General features: G+C 54.4%; 1 protein-coding gene across 2 annotated transcripts; it reads left to right on the top strand.

The window, feature by feature from the left end:
- The first annotated feature begins 4,893 nt into the window (after nt 1-4,893).
- Col8a2 (collagen type VIII alpha 2 chain) lies at nt 4,894-18,386 on the top strand. Of its 2 annotated transcripts, none has more exons than XM_042680979.1 (3): nt 4,894-4,901; nt 14,830-15,045; nt 15,605-18,386. In XM_042680979.1, the coding sequence occupies exons 2-3, from the start codon at nt 14,850-14,852 to the stop codon at nt 17,518-17,520; spliced, it is 2,112 nt and encodes a 703-aa protein (XP_042536913.1). In that variant the 5' UTR covers nt 4,894-4,901; nt 14,830-14,849; the 3' UTR covers nt 17,521-18,386. The 2 variants fall into 2 exon arrangements, with proteins under 2 accessions (XP_042536913.1, XP_042536903.1); XM_042680969.1 differs by lacking the exon at nt 4,894-4,901 and adding an exon at nt 5,643-5,658.
- Nucleotides 18,387-19,643: the final 1,257 nt, after the last annotated feature.

Below are 19,643 nucleotides of genomic sequence, written 5' to 3'. Positions count from 1 at the left end.
GCTCAGCTCGTGGCAAACATTCTTTTCATAGTTCCCAGAGCACAGCAAATCCACTGCTTAGCCAGGAATGCAGCGCCCCCCTCCTACAGTGGCAGCAGGGGCTGGGCCAGGGTGGAATCTCTGGGGGTCAGCCAGGAGGAGCTAAGGAATTGGGAGGAGGCCCCCAACACTGTGTCTCGACTAGGGAGAGGGGAGCTGTCCTCAGCATCTTTGGACTCATTCAAGCTCAGTTCAAGCTCTGGGACCATCCCCCGCTGGCTAGCTGCTGAACTTGAACTAGTGACTTCTCTGAGCCTTTTTCTTAGATTTGGGGCCTTTTTCTTATCTTGCTCCTTCCACAGGACTGCTGGGTGGCATCACGGTAAGATTTATCATCGTAACCGTGAGCCTTCAGTGAAGTCCTGTATGACAAGTTCTGCTCTCATTCTGGCATCCAAAATTGATTTGTTTTGTTCTTCCATTTCTTGCTAGAAGAATTGCATTGCTGGGCACATAGACCTGTAATCCTCGCTCCTCAGGAATCTGAGATCTGAAGATCACAGTTCAAAGCCAGCCTGGACAGAAAAGTTGGTGAGACTCCTATCTCAGATTAACTATTGGAATTGTAGGTACAGTTCAAGTGATAGAGTGCCAACTGTGAGCAAAATAGCTGAGGAAGAGCTTGAGGCCCTGAGTTCAAGCCTCCATTTTCTCTCTCTCTCTCTCTCCCTCCCTCCCTCTCTCTCTCTCTCTCTCTCTCTCACACACACACACACACACAAATTGTATACAGTGATTCTTTCAACCTATGATTTAAAAAAAAAAGAGATGATTAGCCCAGAACCTACCAGTAGTGCGAGTGTGGGGCGAGGGAGTGATTTACCTCTGGCAGGAGTGCTGCTCACCTCGGGGCTCCGAGCCCCTCCATTTAGAAAGTCGGAGTGGGGAAGTGGGTCTGGGGCCTCCTCACTAGCTGTGGGTACAGGGTGCAGACTGTCCTTCCGCCATTTGGCCTGGGATTTAGGCTTAGCCAGCAGCAGGCTTTGTGCAGAGGAACAGTGCTGTCTGGAAGGGCTCAAGAAGAAGATTAAGGAGGGGAGTTAAGAACAGAGTCCCATTGGAGGGGGCTCAGGCACTGCCCTGGCACAGCCACCCACCCTGCTTTCCCATTTTGTGAAACTGAGGGAGGGCTCCAGAGTCCCTTGGCTGTAGCTGTCCACTCGGTACTCAGCCTTTCCGGTCCCTGGAGCCATCTGGTTGCGGTTGGCATGGTGGAGATGGAGGGTGGAGCAGGACCCAGATCTCCCCCCAGTACGGGGACTTTGGTTCTTTGGGGCTGGGCAGATGTAGGTGTAGCTCCTGTCCCCTTCCTTCCTGCCCCGTAACCCGGGGGCTAGATGTGAGCAGTCTGAGCCCCACTCCCCTTCTCAGTAAAACTGGACAACTGTTCCAAGACTGCAGGGGAGTTTGCTAAAATAATGTTTTGCGAGCATGCGAGTACTGTTCTGGTACTCCCAATGTACCTGGGATTAGAAACAGTTATTAAGGGCTAAAACTGATGGAGAGGAGAAGAGCCAGTTTGGAGCTGAGCCCAGGTCTCTGACCCTAATGCCTTGTCAGAGCATTTCTTGGTCTGACAGCAGCCAGACCTGTCATGTGAAGTCATTTATGCAGTTAGTGGTTAAGAACCCAGGCTTTGGAGCCAACAGCTCAAGTTAGGTATGGACTTGGTCCCTCAGTTTCCCTGTCAGTAGAAAGGGTTATTGTGGGGATTAAACAAGATGATAAATGATAATACCCACAGCCATTGTAGTGGTACACATTGTAATTTCAGCCCTTAGAAAGATGAGGCAAGGAAGTTGGAGAGTTCAAGATCAGCCTTGGCTACATAGTGAGACCTTGTTTCAAAAAAAAAAAACAATTCAGCTAGGCACCAGTGGCTCATGCCTGTAATCCTAGCTACTCAGGATGCTGAGATCTGAGGATCATGGTTCAAAGCCAGCCTGGGGAGGAAAGTCCATGAGACTCTTATCTCCAATAAACCTCTCAGAAAATTGGAAGGGGCACTGTGGCTCAAGTGGTAGAGCGCTTGCCTTTAGCTGAAGAGCTGAGGGACAGTGCCCAGGCTAAGAGTTCAATCCCCATGACTGACAAAACAAACAAATAGACAAAAAATTCAACTGAGTCCTAGAGACTCACACATGGAATCAGTCTGAGATCTGAGGATTGTTATTTGAAGCCAACCCGGACAGAAAAGTCCATGAGACTCTGATCTCCAATTAACTACCAAAGAAGCCAGAAGTGGAGCTATGGCTCAAGTCAGTAGAGTACTAGCCTTGAACAGAAAAAGTCAAGTGTGAGCATAGGCCCTGAGTTCAAGCTCCAGGACTAATACACACACACACACACACACACACACACACACACACACACACACACACACACACTAGGACTAGCCTGTTGCCTAGTGGTAAAGCACTTGCCTAGTGTGTGCAAGGCCCTGCGTTTAATCTTCAGCATTGAAAAAGACAAAAACAAAAACCCAGAACAGTGCCTAGCAAAATAAATATTAGCTGTGATTAATTAGTTAAATTTTTGGTCTGGCCGGGCTTCGATGACTCATGACTGTAATCCTAGCTACTCAGGATGCTGAGATCTGAGGACTGTGGTTCAAAGCCAACCTAGGCAAGAAAGTCTGTGAGACTCTTATCTCCAATAAAACCACTCGAAAACCAGAAGTGGCGCTGTGGCTCAAGTGGTAGAGCGCTAGCCTTGAGCTGAAGAGCTGAGGGACAGTGCCCAGGCCCAGAGTTCAAGCCCCACTACTAAAAAAAGAAAATATTTTTGGTCTGTTTGGGTTTTGTGTCTCCCTACATGCTGAGGCTGGGGAATTGAACCCAAGGCCTCACGCACACTAGTCAAGTGCTTTGCCAATGAGCTCCATCTTTAGCCCAGTTCTTGTTTATTTTGTTTCCATCCTCTTCATCCCTCCAGTGTGTTCAGGGTTTTCTCACCTGCATACCCTCACTGGAGCTCTTCCTTGGCCCAGATCATAACTCCCCTTCCCTCCCAACCCCCCCACCCCGCCCCTGTCAGTTAAATTCCTTTTCCACTTTCAAAAGCCAGACCCAACAGAACTCATTTTCCCCCAGCCTCATGGTGGGGGAGGGACTGGGCTAGAGAAGCTGGGATGCAGCTAAGTGGGACCTTTCATCCAGGCTGGGGGCTTGGAAAATGGAATCTTGACTAGCTTAGGGATCTTGATGTTCAGACTGGCCGGATGGAGGCAGAGCTTGCCAACTTGGAGAGAAGGCCCAGGATGGGCTGGTTTTGGCATTGACTGCTTGTGCAGCCACGGTGAGGGCTGGGATGCCAGAGTTTCCATGGGAGTGGGCAGAAGCAAGCAAGCAGCTGGGGGAGAGAGTGACGCAGCTGGCAGCCCTTCTTGCCAGGTGGGTTGGCTGCGTGTCCCCTCCTCATCCACCTAGGAGTCCTGTCTGGGTTTGGACTCTAGCCGTTGTCCCTCTGTGTAGCCACCTGGACTAGGGCCTTGGATAGAGCCTGGCACTGTTTTTGGTTGAAGCAGAAATGGGGACCTGGCCATCCAGGGCTTGGACTACACCACCTTCCTACTCCACAACCTTCCATAGCTCCCCACGGACAAATGCAAGCGTGGCATTTAAGACTTCCCCTTCTCCCCCCATTCCAGCCGCAGCTCCTGTCTGTCCTCCTCAACCCTACTAACACTTCTGGGCCTTCCCTATATCTGTCAAGGCATCCCTACAGCCATCTCCAGTACGTGTGTGTGTGCGTGTGTGTGCGTGTGTGTGTGTGTGTGTGTGTGTGTGTGTGTGTGTATGTGTGTGTTGGGGCTTGAAATTAGGGCCTAGGTGCTGTCCCTTAGGTTTTTTACTAAAGGCTAGTGCTCTACTACTTGAGCCACATCTTGCCTTTTGGTTAATTAGAGATGAGAGTCTCAAGGACTTTCCTGCTGGGTCTGGTTCTGAACTGAGATCCTCTCTGTAATCTTCAGATCTCAGCCTTCTGAGTAGCTAGCTTTAAATTCTTTTTTATTTTTTATTATTTTTTTTTGGGTCGGCCATGGGGCTTGAACTCTGGGCTTGGGCTCTGTCCCTCAGCTCTTCAGCTAAAGGCAAGCGCTCTACCACTTGAGCCACAGCGCCACTTTTGGTTTTCGAGTGGTTTATTGGAGATAAGTCTTACAGACTTTCCTGCCCAGGCTGGCTTTGAACCGTGATCCTCACATCTCAGCATCCTGAGTAGCTAGGATTACAGCCATGAGCCACTGGTGCCCACCTTTGAAATTCTTTTATCTTACCTTGTCTACCTTTCAGACTCCTCATCCTTCAGAATACAGCTTCAATATGTCTTCTGCCTGGAAGCATTCTGAGGGGATATGGAGAGAGCGTGCATCTCCCACATCCTGGAGATCTTAGTTACTTGCATGGCTGTCACCTGTCTGATGCCTCCAGCAGGACATGGGATAGAGATGCTTTTGTGTTCGGCGGCCCAGTCCTGGACACACAGCATGCATGTCTTCCAACCTAAGGGCCACTGCTAACTAGGGTTGATGCAGAGAGGGGACTCTGCCAGTACGGATCCAGAAGCCCCCCCTCCAGCTCCCCTCTGATAAAAGAGGACATGTCCACCTCAGCTCAGGTACTCTGAGCACACTAAGTGTACATGGAATTCAGAAAGAGGGGGAGTATGGCCCAGCCTGTGACACCAGGCTCATTTAGTGCCCCCGGGTCCAGCAGGGCTACTGGCAAGAAGCTGTGGCCAGTGCGGTGAGGCTGAGGGTCAGGTATGGGGCATCTCGGCTTCTGGTGGTTTCTTACTACTCCTCTCCATCCTCAGGCCCTGCCTCCACTGAGACCTCCCTGGCTCCTTTGATCTGAAAGGTAAGCGCGATTGAGATCAGGCTGGATGAGGCCTGCGCTTGTTGCTGTCTAACCTTGCCTTCTCCTGCTGGAGTAGAAGCCCCTCCCAGGCCCAGGGTGTCCTTGAGGGCAGCCTCTCTTACAGGTGACCTCAGCTCCCTGTGCACTGTAAAACTCCGGCTGAATCGGAAGCAGCTTTTTCTCATTTGTGAACTATTTTGCCCAGCTCCTTGGCACAGCAGTGTTTGCTTGGCCCAGCCTGGGTGCAGTGGCCTGGCTGCACTCCCACCGGGCCTGTCTCTGCCCAGCCAAGCCCCTCCTGCTGCTGCCGCCGCCACCATGCAGGGAAGCTTCGAGGCCCAGGAGAGAGGCCCAGGAATCTTGGCAGGCTGGGGCAGCAGCAGTGCCGGTGGCGTTCCGGAAAAGGCTGCAAATGCGAACCAGAAGGGGAAGGAGAAGGGTTGGAGCCTGAAGTCCAGCCTGCCCGGCTTAAGGCCGGGATGGCCAGATCCCGGGACCCTTGAATTAGAATCATTCTGGACAGGCTCGAGGCCTCTGCTGGGAGGAGCATTCGGTAGAGAGGACTCAGCTGCTTCCAGTCACCTGCCAGAGAGGCCAATCCATGATTGCTCTGGTGGTGTTCCCTCATGAGCTTTCCTGGTTTGTCTGCCCTGCTTGATTGTTCTCATCTCTCTGCATGCTCTAGTAGTTGAGGGGTTCCTCCCCAAGCACAGGGGGGACCAGACTCAGAGATAGGCAGAGGCCAGAGGCCTGGAAAGTAAATGCAATCAACTGTAGAGAAGAATGCTCGGTCCTGGCCTTCTGTGGCCCAGATCTGGGGAGGATTTGAGAAGAGCCACAGAGAAACGGGCCCTCTGGTAAGCCACCCTGGGGGCTGGGCCCAAGATGGGAGGGGGGCAGCCAGTATGTCCCTGAAGGCAGACTTGCTGAGCATGTGCTGAGTGCCACCCACAGTCAGAGTGAGGTGGATGGGAGGAGGGGTGGGCACCTAGAAAAGCTGCTCTGAGGGCTGGGAAGGTGGCTCAGTGGTAGAGCGCTTGCCCTGCATGCCTGAGGCCCTGGGTTCGATTCCTCAGCACCACATAAGCAAAAAGAAAAAAACCGGAAGTGGCGCTGTGGCTCAAGTGGTAGAGCGCTAGCCTTGAGCTGAAGAGCTGAGGGACAGCGCCCAGGCCCAGAGTTCAGGCCCCACGACTGGACCCCCCCCCCCAAAAAAAAAGACTCTGTCTAATACTGCTTCCCAAGCTGGGGTCTCCTGCGGCCTGGGTGCCTCACTTGCCTGGTGAGAGATATGGGGACTTGAATGAAACTGAAGCCCGACAGAGCAGACAAGAAAGAGCCACCTTCCTATGCCGCCCTCTGCCTGGTCTAGCCTGGCCACCACTTTCTGCCCCGACTCCAGATTCTAGGTGCTTGGACTCAGGAGCGTCCTCACTTGCATGGTTAAACTTAGTGGGCTGTGTCACCGGTGATGGAGCACAGAGACATCAGACCCCTCAGTCCCTGTAAGGCCCCAGCAAGGCAGGCCGACACAGGACTGACATAGCATGAGCAAGTACAGACCATCAGGGCTGTCTTCCAGGTGTTACCAAGCGTGTCAGGGGAGAGATGCGGAGACACGCAGGCAGCGACAGCACAGCCATGGACAGAGATGGTGCAGCTGGAACAGATATGGTTCCTCCACTGAGCTGACTTCCAGTCCTCCCATCCCCCACACAGCCCTTCCTCCACCACACTGTCAGCTTCTCTATGCGCACAACCAGCCTCTACCCTGTCTGCTCTCCTCCTCCAGGCAGCCACATGCATGGCACAGTAACATGAAATTTATCCTCTTGGGACTAGGGAGCCACGGGAAGGCACAGAGGGCCTTGGAAGAGTTGTGTTCCTCGTGGTCCCCAGGCAGGCCCCCTCAGCCTCGCCCAGGGGCTGGGCAGAGACGCTGAGGTGAGGCCTGGATCACCCCTGCAGAGTCAGGGTTGGGACTGGGAATGTGTGTCTCAACAACTGTCCTGATGATTCTGGTCAAGGCTAAAGTTTGGAATCTATATGGGCAAAGCTGAAAAAACAGAGGGGCGGTGGGGACGGCGGGGGCTGGGCGAGAGGCTGCTGTGATCACCCATATAATTATTTGGCAGTTAAATTGAACCTTCGTGGTGGAGTGGCTGGCATGTGTCAGGCATTGGGTTGCTGTGTGTGTGTGTGTGTGTGTGTGTGTGTGTGTGTGCGCGCGCTGCTACTGGGGCTTGAACTCAGCCTGGACACAGTCCCTTGTCATCCAGGCTGGTGCTCTATTACTTGAGCCACATCTCTATTTCTGGCTTTTTGGTGGGTCATATTGGTGTTTCATGGACTTTCCTGCCTGAGTTGGCTTTGAACCATGATGATCTCAGATCTCAGCTCCTGAGTCTGAGCCACTGGCTGGCTCTTGGCTGAGCTGCATTTTGGAGGTGTACAGGTCTCTGAAGGGCAGAGGTGGTGGGAAGAAAGACAGTGAGAGAATAGAGGAGACAGAGACCACGGGTTTGGATCTGTGATCTGAGGGGTCAGGCTTAGAAATGTCATGTGTAGTTGTGCAGGTTGGGTGCCCAAGAGTGCCCAGGAGGGGCAATGGCTGGGGGGAGGCAGCCTCTCCTAATTGTACCAAAGCATGATAGGCTCGAGAGTCTTTTCTTCCCTGTAAGGAAAGAAAGAAGGGCCAAAAGTGATGTTGAGCTTTGGCCTGGGCACCTGGGGGTGGGGGAGGCGGAGGTAATAAGAGAGACAGAAATGAGAACCGTTTGGGTGGAGACAGCAGAGGGATAGGCAAAAGTGCTTGGCTGCTAGTGCAGCAGGAGCTGAAGGCCCTAGGGGGAGGTCGGGAGGGAGGAGGAGGGAGTTCCTTGGTGATAAGACCAGAGCCGGGGAAAGGAGAGGCTGGGTCCACAGAGACTGTTCCAAGAGGACGTGAGCCCAGGTTCTGGGACAGGTCTGCAGAGCAGGCTGAGGACTGGGCCTATGTGGACTTGAAGCTGGAGAGTCTGGAAAGCAGCAGGGCAGGCATCCACAGACCAAGAAGACCCTAAGAAGGAGGACCTGGGTCTTGAGTGGGAAATGAAACCCCTATTTCAGATATTAGGTGGAAGAAGGGCTGGCGGGGCAGGGGAGGGGGGAGGCTTGGGAGCCCTTCAGATGTGTGAACAGCCCACTGGGGAAGCAGAACTGGGGGTCAAGCCCTCTGCTCCAATCCTCCATCCCCCTCCATTCCAGATCCATAACTCAGTTTTAATCCTGAGTAGGCTCTGTGGTGCCTGGTCAGCTTCTCTGAATGACCAGTCAGCAAATCGACTTTACGTGGTCATTTCACAAGATCCTAGGTTTGAGTAGCAAGCCACTTGAGTCTTTTGAGGGCTGGAGGACAGGTGTCACTTGGTAACAGGAGGATTGGTGGTTGGACCAAAGTGAGGCTTCCCGGTCATCAGGAGTAAGGCAAGCGGGCATACCTGGAGGGGCTGGAGGGTCAGACAGTCTCAATGATCTTTTCCCAGGGTCACTGGCCCATAATCACCCAGCAGGTAAGGAGCTGTGCAGAGGGACCAGGGGCCCCTGGTCCTGAGGCCTAGTGCTTCCCAGGGCTGGCCCTGAGAGGGAGCCCCTGAGCTGTTCCTCTGACCAGGTGCCAGAGACAGAGCCCAGGAGAGTGGCGTCAGGCCTGCAGACCAGAGAGAGGCATGGAGTCTGGGGAGTGGGGCCGAGGATCCGCAGAAATGTCTCCACAACAGGAAGCGTCTCATAACATACCTGTGGTTTGGCTGGCCAGCCGAGCGCCTCTCCACCGCTCCTCCGTTTAGCCGCCTGCCCGTCTGGGATGGTGGTGAGGAGCCTGGGGGCCTGGATTCCAACCCCCATCCAAGGCGCTGAGTGCTGCCTTGTCTAGGGTCACGCCAGCCTCACCCTGCCTGGTCCGTTGGAGCCTGGGAGGTGGCCTGGGGTCCGCGGTGTTTTTCCTGTCCTCTGTGGTCTGGACCTCTGCTGTGACCAAGGACAAGGTGCCGAGTGTCAGGACCTCACTGTGGTGGGGTCTCCTAAGCATCCTCTGCTGTTTGCCCCTGGCGCGGGTTCCTTTGGCAAGGCTGGGTGGGCAGGGCCTCTCCTTGGCTGTTCCAGGGTAGAGGTCTTCCCATTGGGGCCCGTCCCGTCTGGTCTGAGGGACCCCGTAGCACTCCCCACTCCCGGCCCGTCTCCTTGTCTCCTTGGCCTCCCTGGGAGGAGGCCAGGCTGCCACAAAATGCTGACTTGGATGAAATGCTGTTTTACGGGGATTTGTTGAAAAGGGGGGAAATCCCCGTTAAGGACTTGCAGCTGTCCAAACACCGCGTCTACCCCGCTGCCGCCATGGCTCAATCCCCTGAATCAGCGTCTCCTGGATGTGTCCCTCCTCAGGCAGGCTCCATACCCCTGCAGCCCCACCTCCCAAGAGGTCACCAGAGAGGGTGATGGCTTGCCCCAAGGTCACACAGCTAGTCATGGGCAGAGCTAGCTTAAGCCTCAGGATTGTCCCGTTGGACCCCCCTGACACCCTGTGTGCCACCAACCCTTGCCTGAGGAACTGAGAACAGATGAAGCCCTTGCCTCCTCTCTTCTCAGTGCTGTCATTCTTAGCTGAAACTCTTTAGTTAAGGCCATCTGGATGTCCCCACTATTTCCCATTCTAGCCCTGGGGAGCCCTCTCATCTGGGAGAAGGGACTTCCTGGTTGGTGTGATACATGTCTATGCGAAGTCTAAGTGAGGTACTGGTATGCGCCTTAAATCTGATGGTAGAGCTGGAATGTGGCTTAGTGGTAGAATGCTTGCCTAGCATGCCTGAAGCTCTGGATTCAATTCCTCAGCACCACATAAACAGAAAAAGCTGGAAGTGGCACTGTGTCTCAAGTGATAGAATGCTAGCCTTGAGCAAAAGAAGCTCAGAGACAGTGCCCAGGCCCTGAGTTCAAGCCCCAGGACTGGCAACAACAACAACAAAAAAATCTGATGGTAGCAGGGTGCTGGTGACTCACACCCGTAATCCTAGCTACTCAGGAGGCTGATATCCAAGGATCAGGGTTCATAGCCAGTCCTGAGCAGGAAAGTCTGAGGTTTTTTTTATTTGAGTCAGTCGTTGGGCTTGAACTGGGCCTGGGCACTGTCCCTGAGCTCTTCAGCTCAAGGCTAGCACTCTACCACTGAGCCACAGCACCACCTCCAGTTTTCTGGTGGTTAATTGGAGATAAGAGTTTCACGGACTTTCCTGCCTGGGCTGGCTTTGAACCATGATCCTCAGATCTTAGCCTCTTGAATAGCTAGGATTACAGGCATGAGCTACCAGTACCCAGCATGTTTGAGATTTTTATTGTCAATAAACATTTATCAGGGCTAGGAAGGTGGCTCAGTGGTAGAGTACTTGCCTTGCATGCCTGAGGCCCTGGGTTCGATTCCTCAGCACCACATAAGCAAAAAGAAAAAAGCCGGAAGTGGCTCTGTGGCTCAAGTGGTAGAGCGCTAGCCTTGAGCTGAAGAGCTGAGGGACAGCGCCCAGGCCCAGAGTTCAGCCCCCACAATAGACCCCCCCCAAAAAATAAACATTTATCACCAAAAAAGCTAGCAGTGGAGTTGTGGCTCAAGTAGCCTTGAGCAAAAGAAGCTCAGGGACAGTGCCCAGTCCCTGAGTTCAAGCCCTAGCACACACACACACACACACACACACACACACACACACATCCATACACATACTGAGGTAAATTGGACCCTTCAACTATTCTGGTTCACCCCGATGTGCCAGCTAGGCCCTGTTGCTGGGCAAGGAGTTGGGAGGGGGACGTGGGGACAGCGAGAGCAGAAGAGCCAGGCAGAGGCTCACTGGGATCAGCAGGGGCAGCTCATGGGCTTCCCCAAAGTGCAAGAATACATGAGGACTGAGCTGGGTGCTGTGGCTCATGCCTGGAATCCTAGCTGCTCAGGAAAGTTCAAGCCCCACAACCGAAGGGGGCGGGGTGAGAGAATACATGAGGATTATGGCCACAAAGGTGGAGAAACTCCAAGAGACAGAATGGGCAGAGGCCTGGCATGGTGTCTGCATGGTGGAAAAGGGGCGGGGACAGTGAGTAGTGGCAAGAGCTCCGTGGATGCGGGGCTGTGTAGGCTGCTCTATGTCACAGGAGCAGTTATGCAACTCCAAGGCCATACTTTCTTCCCGCAGCCCCTTGAACAGGCTTAGTGCCCCCTTTCCCTGCCACCAGCTCCTTTCCACCTCCCAGCGCCCAGACTGGCACATGCCAGCTCTTCCTCAAACCAAGAGCCACAGCGCCCCTCCCTCCAAACCCACAGGCGCCCCAAGCTGGAAGAGAGCCTCCTCCTCTTTGCTTGCCCACTCTTCTGGCCGGCTTTTGCTCTTTGGTATGCTCTCCTCCCTCCCGTCCCTCTCAGCCCTTGTGGCAGTAGCCACAGGCCTCTGCTTCTTGCCTGCCCTCCCAGCTCCTGCACATTACCTCAGTGCTTCTCTGAGCCTCCGTCTCCTCTTCCGTAGAATAGGGACCCTGAATAGCATCTTTTCCTGAATGAGGTGGGAATTCAGTCATTTTGTGCATAAGACAGGCAGTGCCTGAGGCCTGCCAGCTGCCATCTCGCACTCTGCACTCAGGAAACATTTGCTTCAGGGCCTGGCTTGAGATCTGGTTCCTGATCTTAGCAAGGGTATCTCTGTCTCTTTCTGGTCTCTCTCTGGCCTCTACCTGTCTCTCTGGTACACACACACACACACACACACACACACACACACACACACAGTGGGGTGTGGAAGATGCTGGGATAGGCAGGGGCCAGGAGCCCTTCCTAGTGGATCTCCATTACCAAGGAGGAATGAAAGGCACACAATTCACTAGGACTCTGTCCCTGCCTAGCCTTAGGGCTTTTCCTGTGGCACTGTGACTGCCTAGGCATCTTCCTGACCTCATCACCCTCTAGTCCTACTGTGGAAAGCTGGTTGGTCTGGCTTCCCTAAAACCAGGCCTGTCTTGAGTTCCCCTGTGGTAGTGTCCTAATCCTGGCCCTGGCCAAAGAAGGGTAGCAGCCATTCCCTCTGCTCTACTTCCTGTTCTACACTCTGCCCCTTCCTCTCTCCCACCCACCTAGCAAGCAGTCCCTCACCTCAGGTGGCCAGGGTGGGAGGATCCTGTCCTACCATACTCAGGAGAAGTGGGGTGGGTGATGATGGTTAGGGGTGGGCTTAAGTATCTAGGCCAGTGCTGGTGGCTCATGTCTATAATCCTAGCTATTCAGGAAGCTGAGATCTGAGAATCTTGGATCAAAGCCAGCTCAGGCAGGAAAGTCTGTGGAGTTGTGAAAGCTGTCAAAGTGGTAGAGAGCTCGCCTTGAGCAGAAGAGGTCAGGCACAGCGCCCAGGCCCTGAATTCAAGCCTCACAATTGACCAAAAAAAGAGTCCATCCTAGGTAGGTTCTGCCTATGAGTCTGTTAAAGAACAAACCCTTTACCCTATTTCCTCATCTCCGAATCAGGGGCAGCATACATTGCAGGCTGACCCAAGGGTTAAATGTCAAATGCCAAAACAGTGTCTAGCCTCATGCTCCATCAGCATCCCTCATGGGCCCATACTGTGCTGTGCAGACTTGAGTCCTGGCATCTGTCACAATAAGTGACCTACGCTCTGGATGGGAACTCAGCTCTAGCACTTACATGCCATGTGGCCTGGGCAATTTTTTGTGGTCTAAGCTCCAGCTCCACCCTCCCTCCCCCTGCTTCCTTTTGGTACTGGGGTTGGGACCCTAGGCCTTGCACATGCTAAGGAAGTGCTCTACCACTGAGCCGTACCCCAGCCCTAAGCCAGAGCTTCTTCTTCAATAGGGTAGGGTGAGATGGATAGGTTCTTTGCTTGTGATGATAATTAGTATTGATGAGGCCGTGGCAGTAGAACTTGACCTGGGGCACAGGGAAAACATATGTGGTTGGCGTTACTGTCCGGCTGAGGTTGCAAAGTGGGTTAGTGGCTTCACAGCCATCCCCAGATCTGCATTCATGGCTGCAGGTAGAGCTTTGCTCCTTGCTCACTGCCAGGCACAGGTGCAGAAAGGGGCCCTGGGTGGGGTGAGAGGAGTCCAGAGAAAGGGTGTTAAGAGAAGAGGGACTTTCCTTGGGTGTGAAAAATGCCACGTAGCCCCTCATTCAAATGATGGATGCTGGCTAAATAAAGTGCAATGATAATACTTGCACATTGTCCTCACAGCTCTGAGTAGCAGGCTGTTAAGCTGCCTTTTAGAAATAGTAGTTTTAGCCGGGCTCTGGTGGCTCACGCCTGTTATCCTAACTACTCAGGAGGCTGAGATCTGAGGATCACGTTTCAAAGCCAGCCTGGGCAGAAAAAGTCCATGAGACTCTCCAATAAACCACTAGAAAACTGGAAGTGGCACTGTGGCTCAAGTGGTAGAGTGCTAGTTGAGCTGAAGAGTACAGGGACAGCGTCCAAGCCCAGAGTTCAAACCCCACAACCGACAAAAAAAAAAAAAAGAAAAAAAGAGAGAGAGAAAAAAAAAAGTAGTTTCAGCCTGAAGTGGTGCTGTGGCTCAAGTGGTAGAGCGCTGGCCTTGAGCTGAAGAGCTGAGGGACAGCGCCCAGGCCGAGTTCAGGCCCCAGGATCAACCAAAAAAAAAAAAGTAGTTTTGGCTATGGTGGCTCACACTTGTAATCCTAGCTACTCAGGAGGCTGAAATCTGAGGACTGCATTTGGAAGCCAGCCCGGGCAAGTAACTGTGAGACTCTTATCTCTAATTAATCACAGAAAAAGCCAGAAGTGGTACTATGGGCTCAAGTGGTAGAGTACTAGCCTTGAGCAAAAGAAGCCCAAAGACAGAGCCTAGGCCCAAAGTTCAAGCCTCAGGTATGGCAAAAACAAAAGCAGTTTGTTTGTTTTTGCCAGTCTTGGGACTTGAACTTAGGGCCTGGGCACTGAGCTTCTTTTGCTCAAGGCTAGTACTCTATCACTTGAGCCACAGTGCCACTTCCAGCTTTTTCTGTTTATGTGGAATCGAACCTAGGGCTTCATGCATGCTAGGCAAGCACTCTACCACTGAGCCACATTTCCCTGCCCAAAAAGCAGTTTTATTAATATATAACACATCTTACAACTGGCCCATTTAAATGTACAATGTAATTTTAAAATATATTTTATATTCAGAGTTGAGTGAATATCAGCATACTGTTTTATATTTTATCACCCCTAACTGAAATCCTATATCACTTGGTTCAATGGCTCATGCCTGTAATTCCAGCTACTGCTAGGTAGAGATTTGGAGGATCATGATTTGAAGGCAGCCCTGGCAAAAAGTTAACAAGAGTCCCTCCCCGCTACCCCCATCAGCCTATAAGCCGGTATGGTGGCTGTACCTTCACCTCAGCTATGCAGGTCATAGCTAAGAGGATCATTGTCCATGGCCAACCAGGACACAAAACAGCCCTATCTGAAAAACAGTCTAAAAGCAGAAAGTGCTGGGGGTGTGACCTAAGCAGTAGAGCAAACTGTCTACAAGTACAAGGGCCCCAAGTTCAAACCCCAATAAACAGAGATGGCGAGATCAGTAACAACACCTTATTCAAGTGTAATGAGGATTGAATTCTGGGCTCTGAAGAGCTCAGCTCGGGCCTGGCAGAGGGCCCAGCCTGATGCATGCTCATGGGTGTTATTTTGAAAAGACTTTTAGTGGGGGACACACTGAGGTCGGACTGGTGTTCCCAAAGGCACATCTGATTGCAGAGAGACTGGCTTCCAAAAGGCTGGCCTGAAAGGGGTTTAAGAAGGGGCTCCCACAGACCCCTGTGCCTTTGGGAATTTCTCGCAAATATCTGAATTCTGGTCTTCTTGTGAGCTGGGGGACTGAGTGACCCTCCTCTCTTTCTCCCTGCAGCACGCCCACAGACAGACGCCATGCTGGGGACTCTAATGCCCTTGTCTTCTCTGCTGCTGCTGCTGCTGCTGCTGCTGCTGCTGGGGTGTGGTCCACGGGTGTCCGCCGGTGGTGGGGCTGGTGGGGCAGCAGGCTATGCCCCAGTGAAGTATGTGCAGCCCATGCAGAAGGGGCCCGTGGGACCGCCCTTCCGTGAGGGCAAGGGCCAGTACCTGGGTGAGAGCGCACCCCTCCCCACATGCCTCAAACAGTTCCTGACTCCCCAACTCTCCTGACCTCCATCAGACCCTCCCAGGCCTCCAACACAGGCTCCCAGTCCCCACCAAAGCCCTCTCATGTCTCCTGAGGCTGCTCTGGGTCTTCTCAGCCTCAGAGTACCTGGAAATGAGCTGTGGCTGACCAGCACAAGTGGTCCTCAGATGGGGGCAGGCTGGGAGACACTGGGGAAGTTGGGGTGATTTAGCTTTGGCTGGCCCTAAGGCAGACTGCTGGTGCCCCCTGGTGGCCACTCTACTCTCAGGTTTATGCAGGAACGAGTCATGGGCTCACGCGAGCCCTGGGTGAGGATAACCTGCAGCCCAGGAGACCCTTGGATGGCTCCTGAACTCCCCCTTCCATGAGGGCAGAAAGGGACAGCTAGGGATGGTTTTCCTGAGCAACTACAGGGCCAGCTCCTCCCCAGTGTACCCCACACTGCTGCGGGGGATAGGGAGATAGGGGTTCCTACTGTCCAGGCCTTTGACCCGCCTCTTCTCTTCATCTTTCTTCCTCTCAGAAATGCCTCTACCACTGCTGCCGATGGACCTGAAAGGAGAGCCCGGCCCACCTGGGAAGCCTGGGCCACGGGGCCCCCCTGGTCCCCCTGGCTTCCCGGGAAAGCCAGGCACTGGAAAGCCAGGGCTCCATGGGCAGCCTGGCCCTGCTGGCCCCCCTGGCTTCTCCCGGATGGGCAAGTCTGGTCCCCCGGGGCTCCCAGGCAAGGTTGGACCACCAGGACAGCCTGGGCTTCGGGGGGAGCCAGGGATAAGAGGAGACCAGGGCCTCCGGGGACCCCCAGGCCCCCCTGGTCTGCCTGGCCCCTCAGGCATGACTGTACCAGGAAAACCAGGTGCCCAAGGGGTACCAGGTCCCCCAGGATTCCAGGGGGAGCCAGGACCCAAGGGGGAGCCTGGACCCCCAGGAGATCGAGGCCTTAAAGGGGATAATGGAGTAGGTCAGCCAGGGCTGCCTGGAGCCCCTGGGCAAGGGGGTGCCCCCGGGCCCCCTGGCCTCCCTGGTCCAGCTGGCTTGGGCAAACCAGGCTTGGATGGACTCCCTGGGGCCCCCGGAGACAAGGGTGAGTCTGGGATTCCTGGGGTTCCAGGCCCTAGAGGGGAACCAGGAGCTGTGGGTCCAAAAGGACCCCCTGGGGTAGATGGTGTGGGGGTTCCAGGGGTAGCAGGGGTGCCAGGGCCACAGGGCCCCATGGGGGCCAAAGGGGAGCCAGGGATTCGGGGGCCCCCTGGCCTGATAGGTCCTACTGGTTATGGTATGCCGGGATTACCAGGTCCCAAAGGGGACAGAGGCCCTGCGGGGGTCCCAGGGCTCTTAGGGGACAGGGGTGAGCCAGGGGAAGATGGAGAGCCAGGGGAGCAAGGCCCACAGGGTCTTGGCGGTCCCCCTGGACTTCCTGGGTCTGCAGGACTCCCTGGCAGACGTGGGCCTTCAGGGCCTAAGGGTGATGCAGGACCTGGAGGACCACCAGGAGTGCCTGGCATTCGGGGTGACCAAGGGCCCAGCGGTCTGGCTGGGAAACCTGGGCTTCCAGGTGAGAGGGGACTTCCTGGGGCCCATGGGCCTCCTGGACCAACCGGGCCCAAAGGTGAGCCAGGGTTCACAGGCCGCCCCGGAGGACCAGGGGTGGCAGGAGCCCTAGGGCAGAAAGGTGAGCTGGGGCTCCCTGGGCAGCCTGGCCTGAGGGGCCCCTCAGGAATCCCAGGACTCCAGGGCCCAGCTGGTCCTATCGGGCCCCAGGGTCTTCCAGGCCTGAAGGGTGAGCCAGGCCTGCCAGGACCCCCGGGAGAGGGGAAAGTAGGAGAACCTGGCACTGCTGGGCCCACAGGGCCCCCTGGAGTCCCAGGTTCCCCAGGACTCACCGGCCCTCCTGGGCCTCCTGGGCCTCCCGGCCCCCCTGGAGCCCCTGGGGCCTTTGATGAGACTGGCATCGCAGGCTTGCACCTGCCCAATGGCGGGGTAGAGGGCGCTGTGCTGGGCAAGGGGAAGCCACAGTTTGGGTTGGGTGAGCTGTCTGCCCATAGCACACCAGCCTTTACCGCAGTGCTCACCTCACCCTTCCCTGCTTCCGGCATGCCAGTGAAGTTTGACCGGACTCTCTACAACGGCCACAGCGGCTACAACCCGGCCACTGGCATCTTCACTTGCCCGGTGGGCGGCGTCTACTACTTTGCTTACCATGTACACGTCAAGGGCACCAACGTGTGGGTGGCTCTGTACAAGAACAACGTGCCAGCCACCTACACCTACGACGAATACAAGAAGGGCTACCTGGACCAGGCATCTGGTGGGGCCGTGCTCCAGCTGCAGCCTAACGACCAAGTCTGGGTGCAGATGCCCTCGGACCAGGCCAATGGCCTCTACTCCACCAAGTACATCCACTCTTCCTTTTCGGGATTCTTGCTCTGCCCCACATAACCCGTGGGGGCCCTGCTGTCCAGGCCTCCTCCTCTTTAGTGGTAGAGCAACCTTTCAGTTACAAAGACCTCCATTTAAAGAGAACAGCCAGAGGCTGAACAGAGGCGGCCGTAGCCTTGGCTGGAGGAGACTGACTTGCTTCCCATGTGCAGGCCGAGAGCTTTACCAGAAGGGGTTGGCCTGAGTTCTTCTCCCCCAGATGTCTGTGCAGTAAGGGAGTTGAACCCCTGTTCCTGCCCTGCCTGGTCTGCAGGCAGGAACCCAGGTATTCAGTCCAGTCCCTATGTATGTCCTGGCTGCTGCTGGGCCCCGATAAACCGGCTCAGCCAGAGGGGGCTGAGCTCCCCATCCATCCTCTGAGGGAAACAGCCCTTCCTGCTGGCCCCTGGATGGCACCTACTTACGGGATGGGGATCCTTGCTCAAGAAATGGGGTATAGGCTCCTTCACAGTCAGTCTTAGGAGGCTGGGGCTCTTCTGGCTCCCCAGGAACACCCGTGTAGGACAGTTGGGAAAAGGAGGCAATGGAGGTGGTGTGGACACCCTGCTGCTAATGCAACCCCCAGGTGGTGCTGTGACATCATTGGGCCTATCCTGGCTGGGACAATTTTATGACCTTCTGCAGGATCCTGGGAAGGCTTTGGCCACAGACATGGGGAAAAGTAGTCTGGGAGAGGTAGGGCATTGGGCTGGGGGCAGGTCAGTAGCTCTTCCCTCCATCTCCCAAGCTTCTCCCCATCCTTGTGCTGGTCCTGTTTAGGATGAGGGCAGTGAGCAGGCCAGCTATGTGCTGGAAAGATCATACTGAAGTATCTGCACAGATCATGTCATAGAGCAGGACTGATGATCAGACAAGAATACTCTTCCTTTTACCTGCTGGACTGGCCTGGTTTTCTCATTCCAAATTTTTTTTTTTTTTTTGGGTCCAGTTGTGGGGCCTGAACTCTGGGCCTGGGCGCTGTCCCTCAGCTCTTCAGCTCAAGGCTAGCACTCTACCACTTGAGTCACAGCACCACTTCTGGCTTTTTTTTTTTCTGCTTATGTGGTGCTGAGGAATCGAACCCAGGGCCTCAGGCATGCAAGGCAAGCGCTCTACCACTGAGCCACCTTCCCAGCCCTCTCATTCCAAATTTTTAAGGGATCCTTGCCACCCCCAACCAGTGTCCCCAAGGCAGAGCCTCTCATTTGGTGCTCTAAACAGGGGACATAGAAGCTTGAGGATGAAGGCTGAATAAGAACCACAGGGTGGGTTGTGTCTACCAGAGGGATAATCTGTAGGAGACTTCTCCCTCCACTCTCTGCAATTTCCTGATGTAAGCAGGTTAGGGCCCAGAAGGCAAAGGCCCTGAAAGGCAGCCAACAGGCGGAACTGGAATGTTTCTGCCATCCTCCTCCGCTCCCCATCAGTGCCTCTGCAGGAGGCTGGCTGGCTGAGGTGATGGGACAGTTGCTGTCCATGCACAGATGGTCTTTGCTTGGTGCTCATAGCCTCCTCTAAGCCTGCCCATATCTCCATACCAAGTGTGAGCCTTGGTCACTTGTAAGTGATCTTGTTGCACTGTTCCAATTCAGGCCCACTCAACTGTCCATGAAGGCAGAGGATGGCTGATTTCTGACTCTCTAAGCTGTGGTTCCTCAGGTTGTGTGCCAACCCCTTTCCCTCCCCCAATTTCTCCAATGATTCCTAAAGAGAGAGAAGCAATCCTAGACTTGCCCGAGTGACTTTTTTGGGAGAAAAGGTTTTGGCTGGGGCTCATGGTGCATTTCTTCCTAACACCCTAGAGAACCAACTTAAGGAGTTAACCTTCCCCGGGTCAAAACCACTTACCTGTTGTGTTAGGGAGCGGTTCTGATGGGCAGAAATCAACCAGGTCACAGTGGGCTTCCCAGGAAACAAGTAGGCACCGGGGAAGGCAAACAAAGAAGGCTTCAGAGCTAGCTCCATGGGATTCCACAAGCCTTTAGGGAAGGTGGCAGACATTTCTGAAATGTTTATGAGATGTGAGTTGCAGGTGTCCTTTGACTAGCTTTGATAAACAATGTCAGGTTCTAACTATGAAAACTACATTACCTTGTACATTTTTAATATCCTGCTTCTCATTTTTTTAAGATTAAGGTTTAAGT

The sequence above is a fragment of the Dipodomys spectabilis genome, unplaced genomic scaffold (assembly GCF_019054845.1).
Source record: "Dipodomys spectabilis isolate Male_0828 unplaced genomic scaffold, ASM1905484v1 ptg000002l, whole genome shotgun sequence".
Taxonomy (NCBI): Eukaryota; Metazoa; Chordata; class Mammalia; order Rodentia; family Heteromyidae; genus Dipodomys; species Dipodomys spectabilis.
This window is presented reverse-complemented; position numbering and strand designations above follow the sequence as displayed.

Coding starts and splice junctions, on each gene's coding strand:
- Col8a2 (XM_042680979.1), top strand. CDS start 14,850: ATGCTGGGGACTCTAATGCCCTTGTCTTCTCTGCTGCTGCTGCTGCTG. Junction 15,046..15,604: donor GGGCAAGGGCCAGTACCTGG/GTGAGAGCGCAC, acceptor TCTTCCTCTCAG/AAATGCCTCTACCACTGCTG.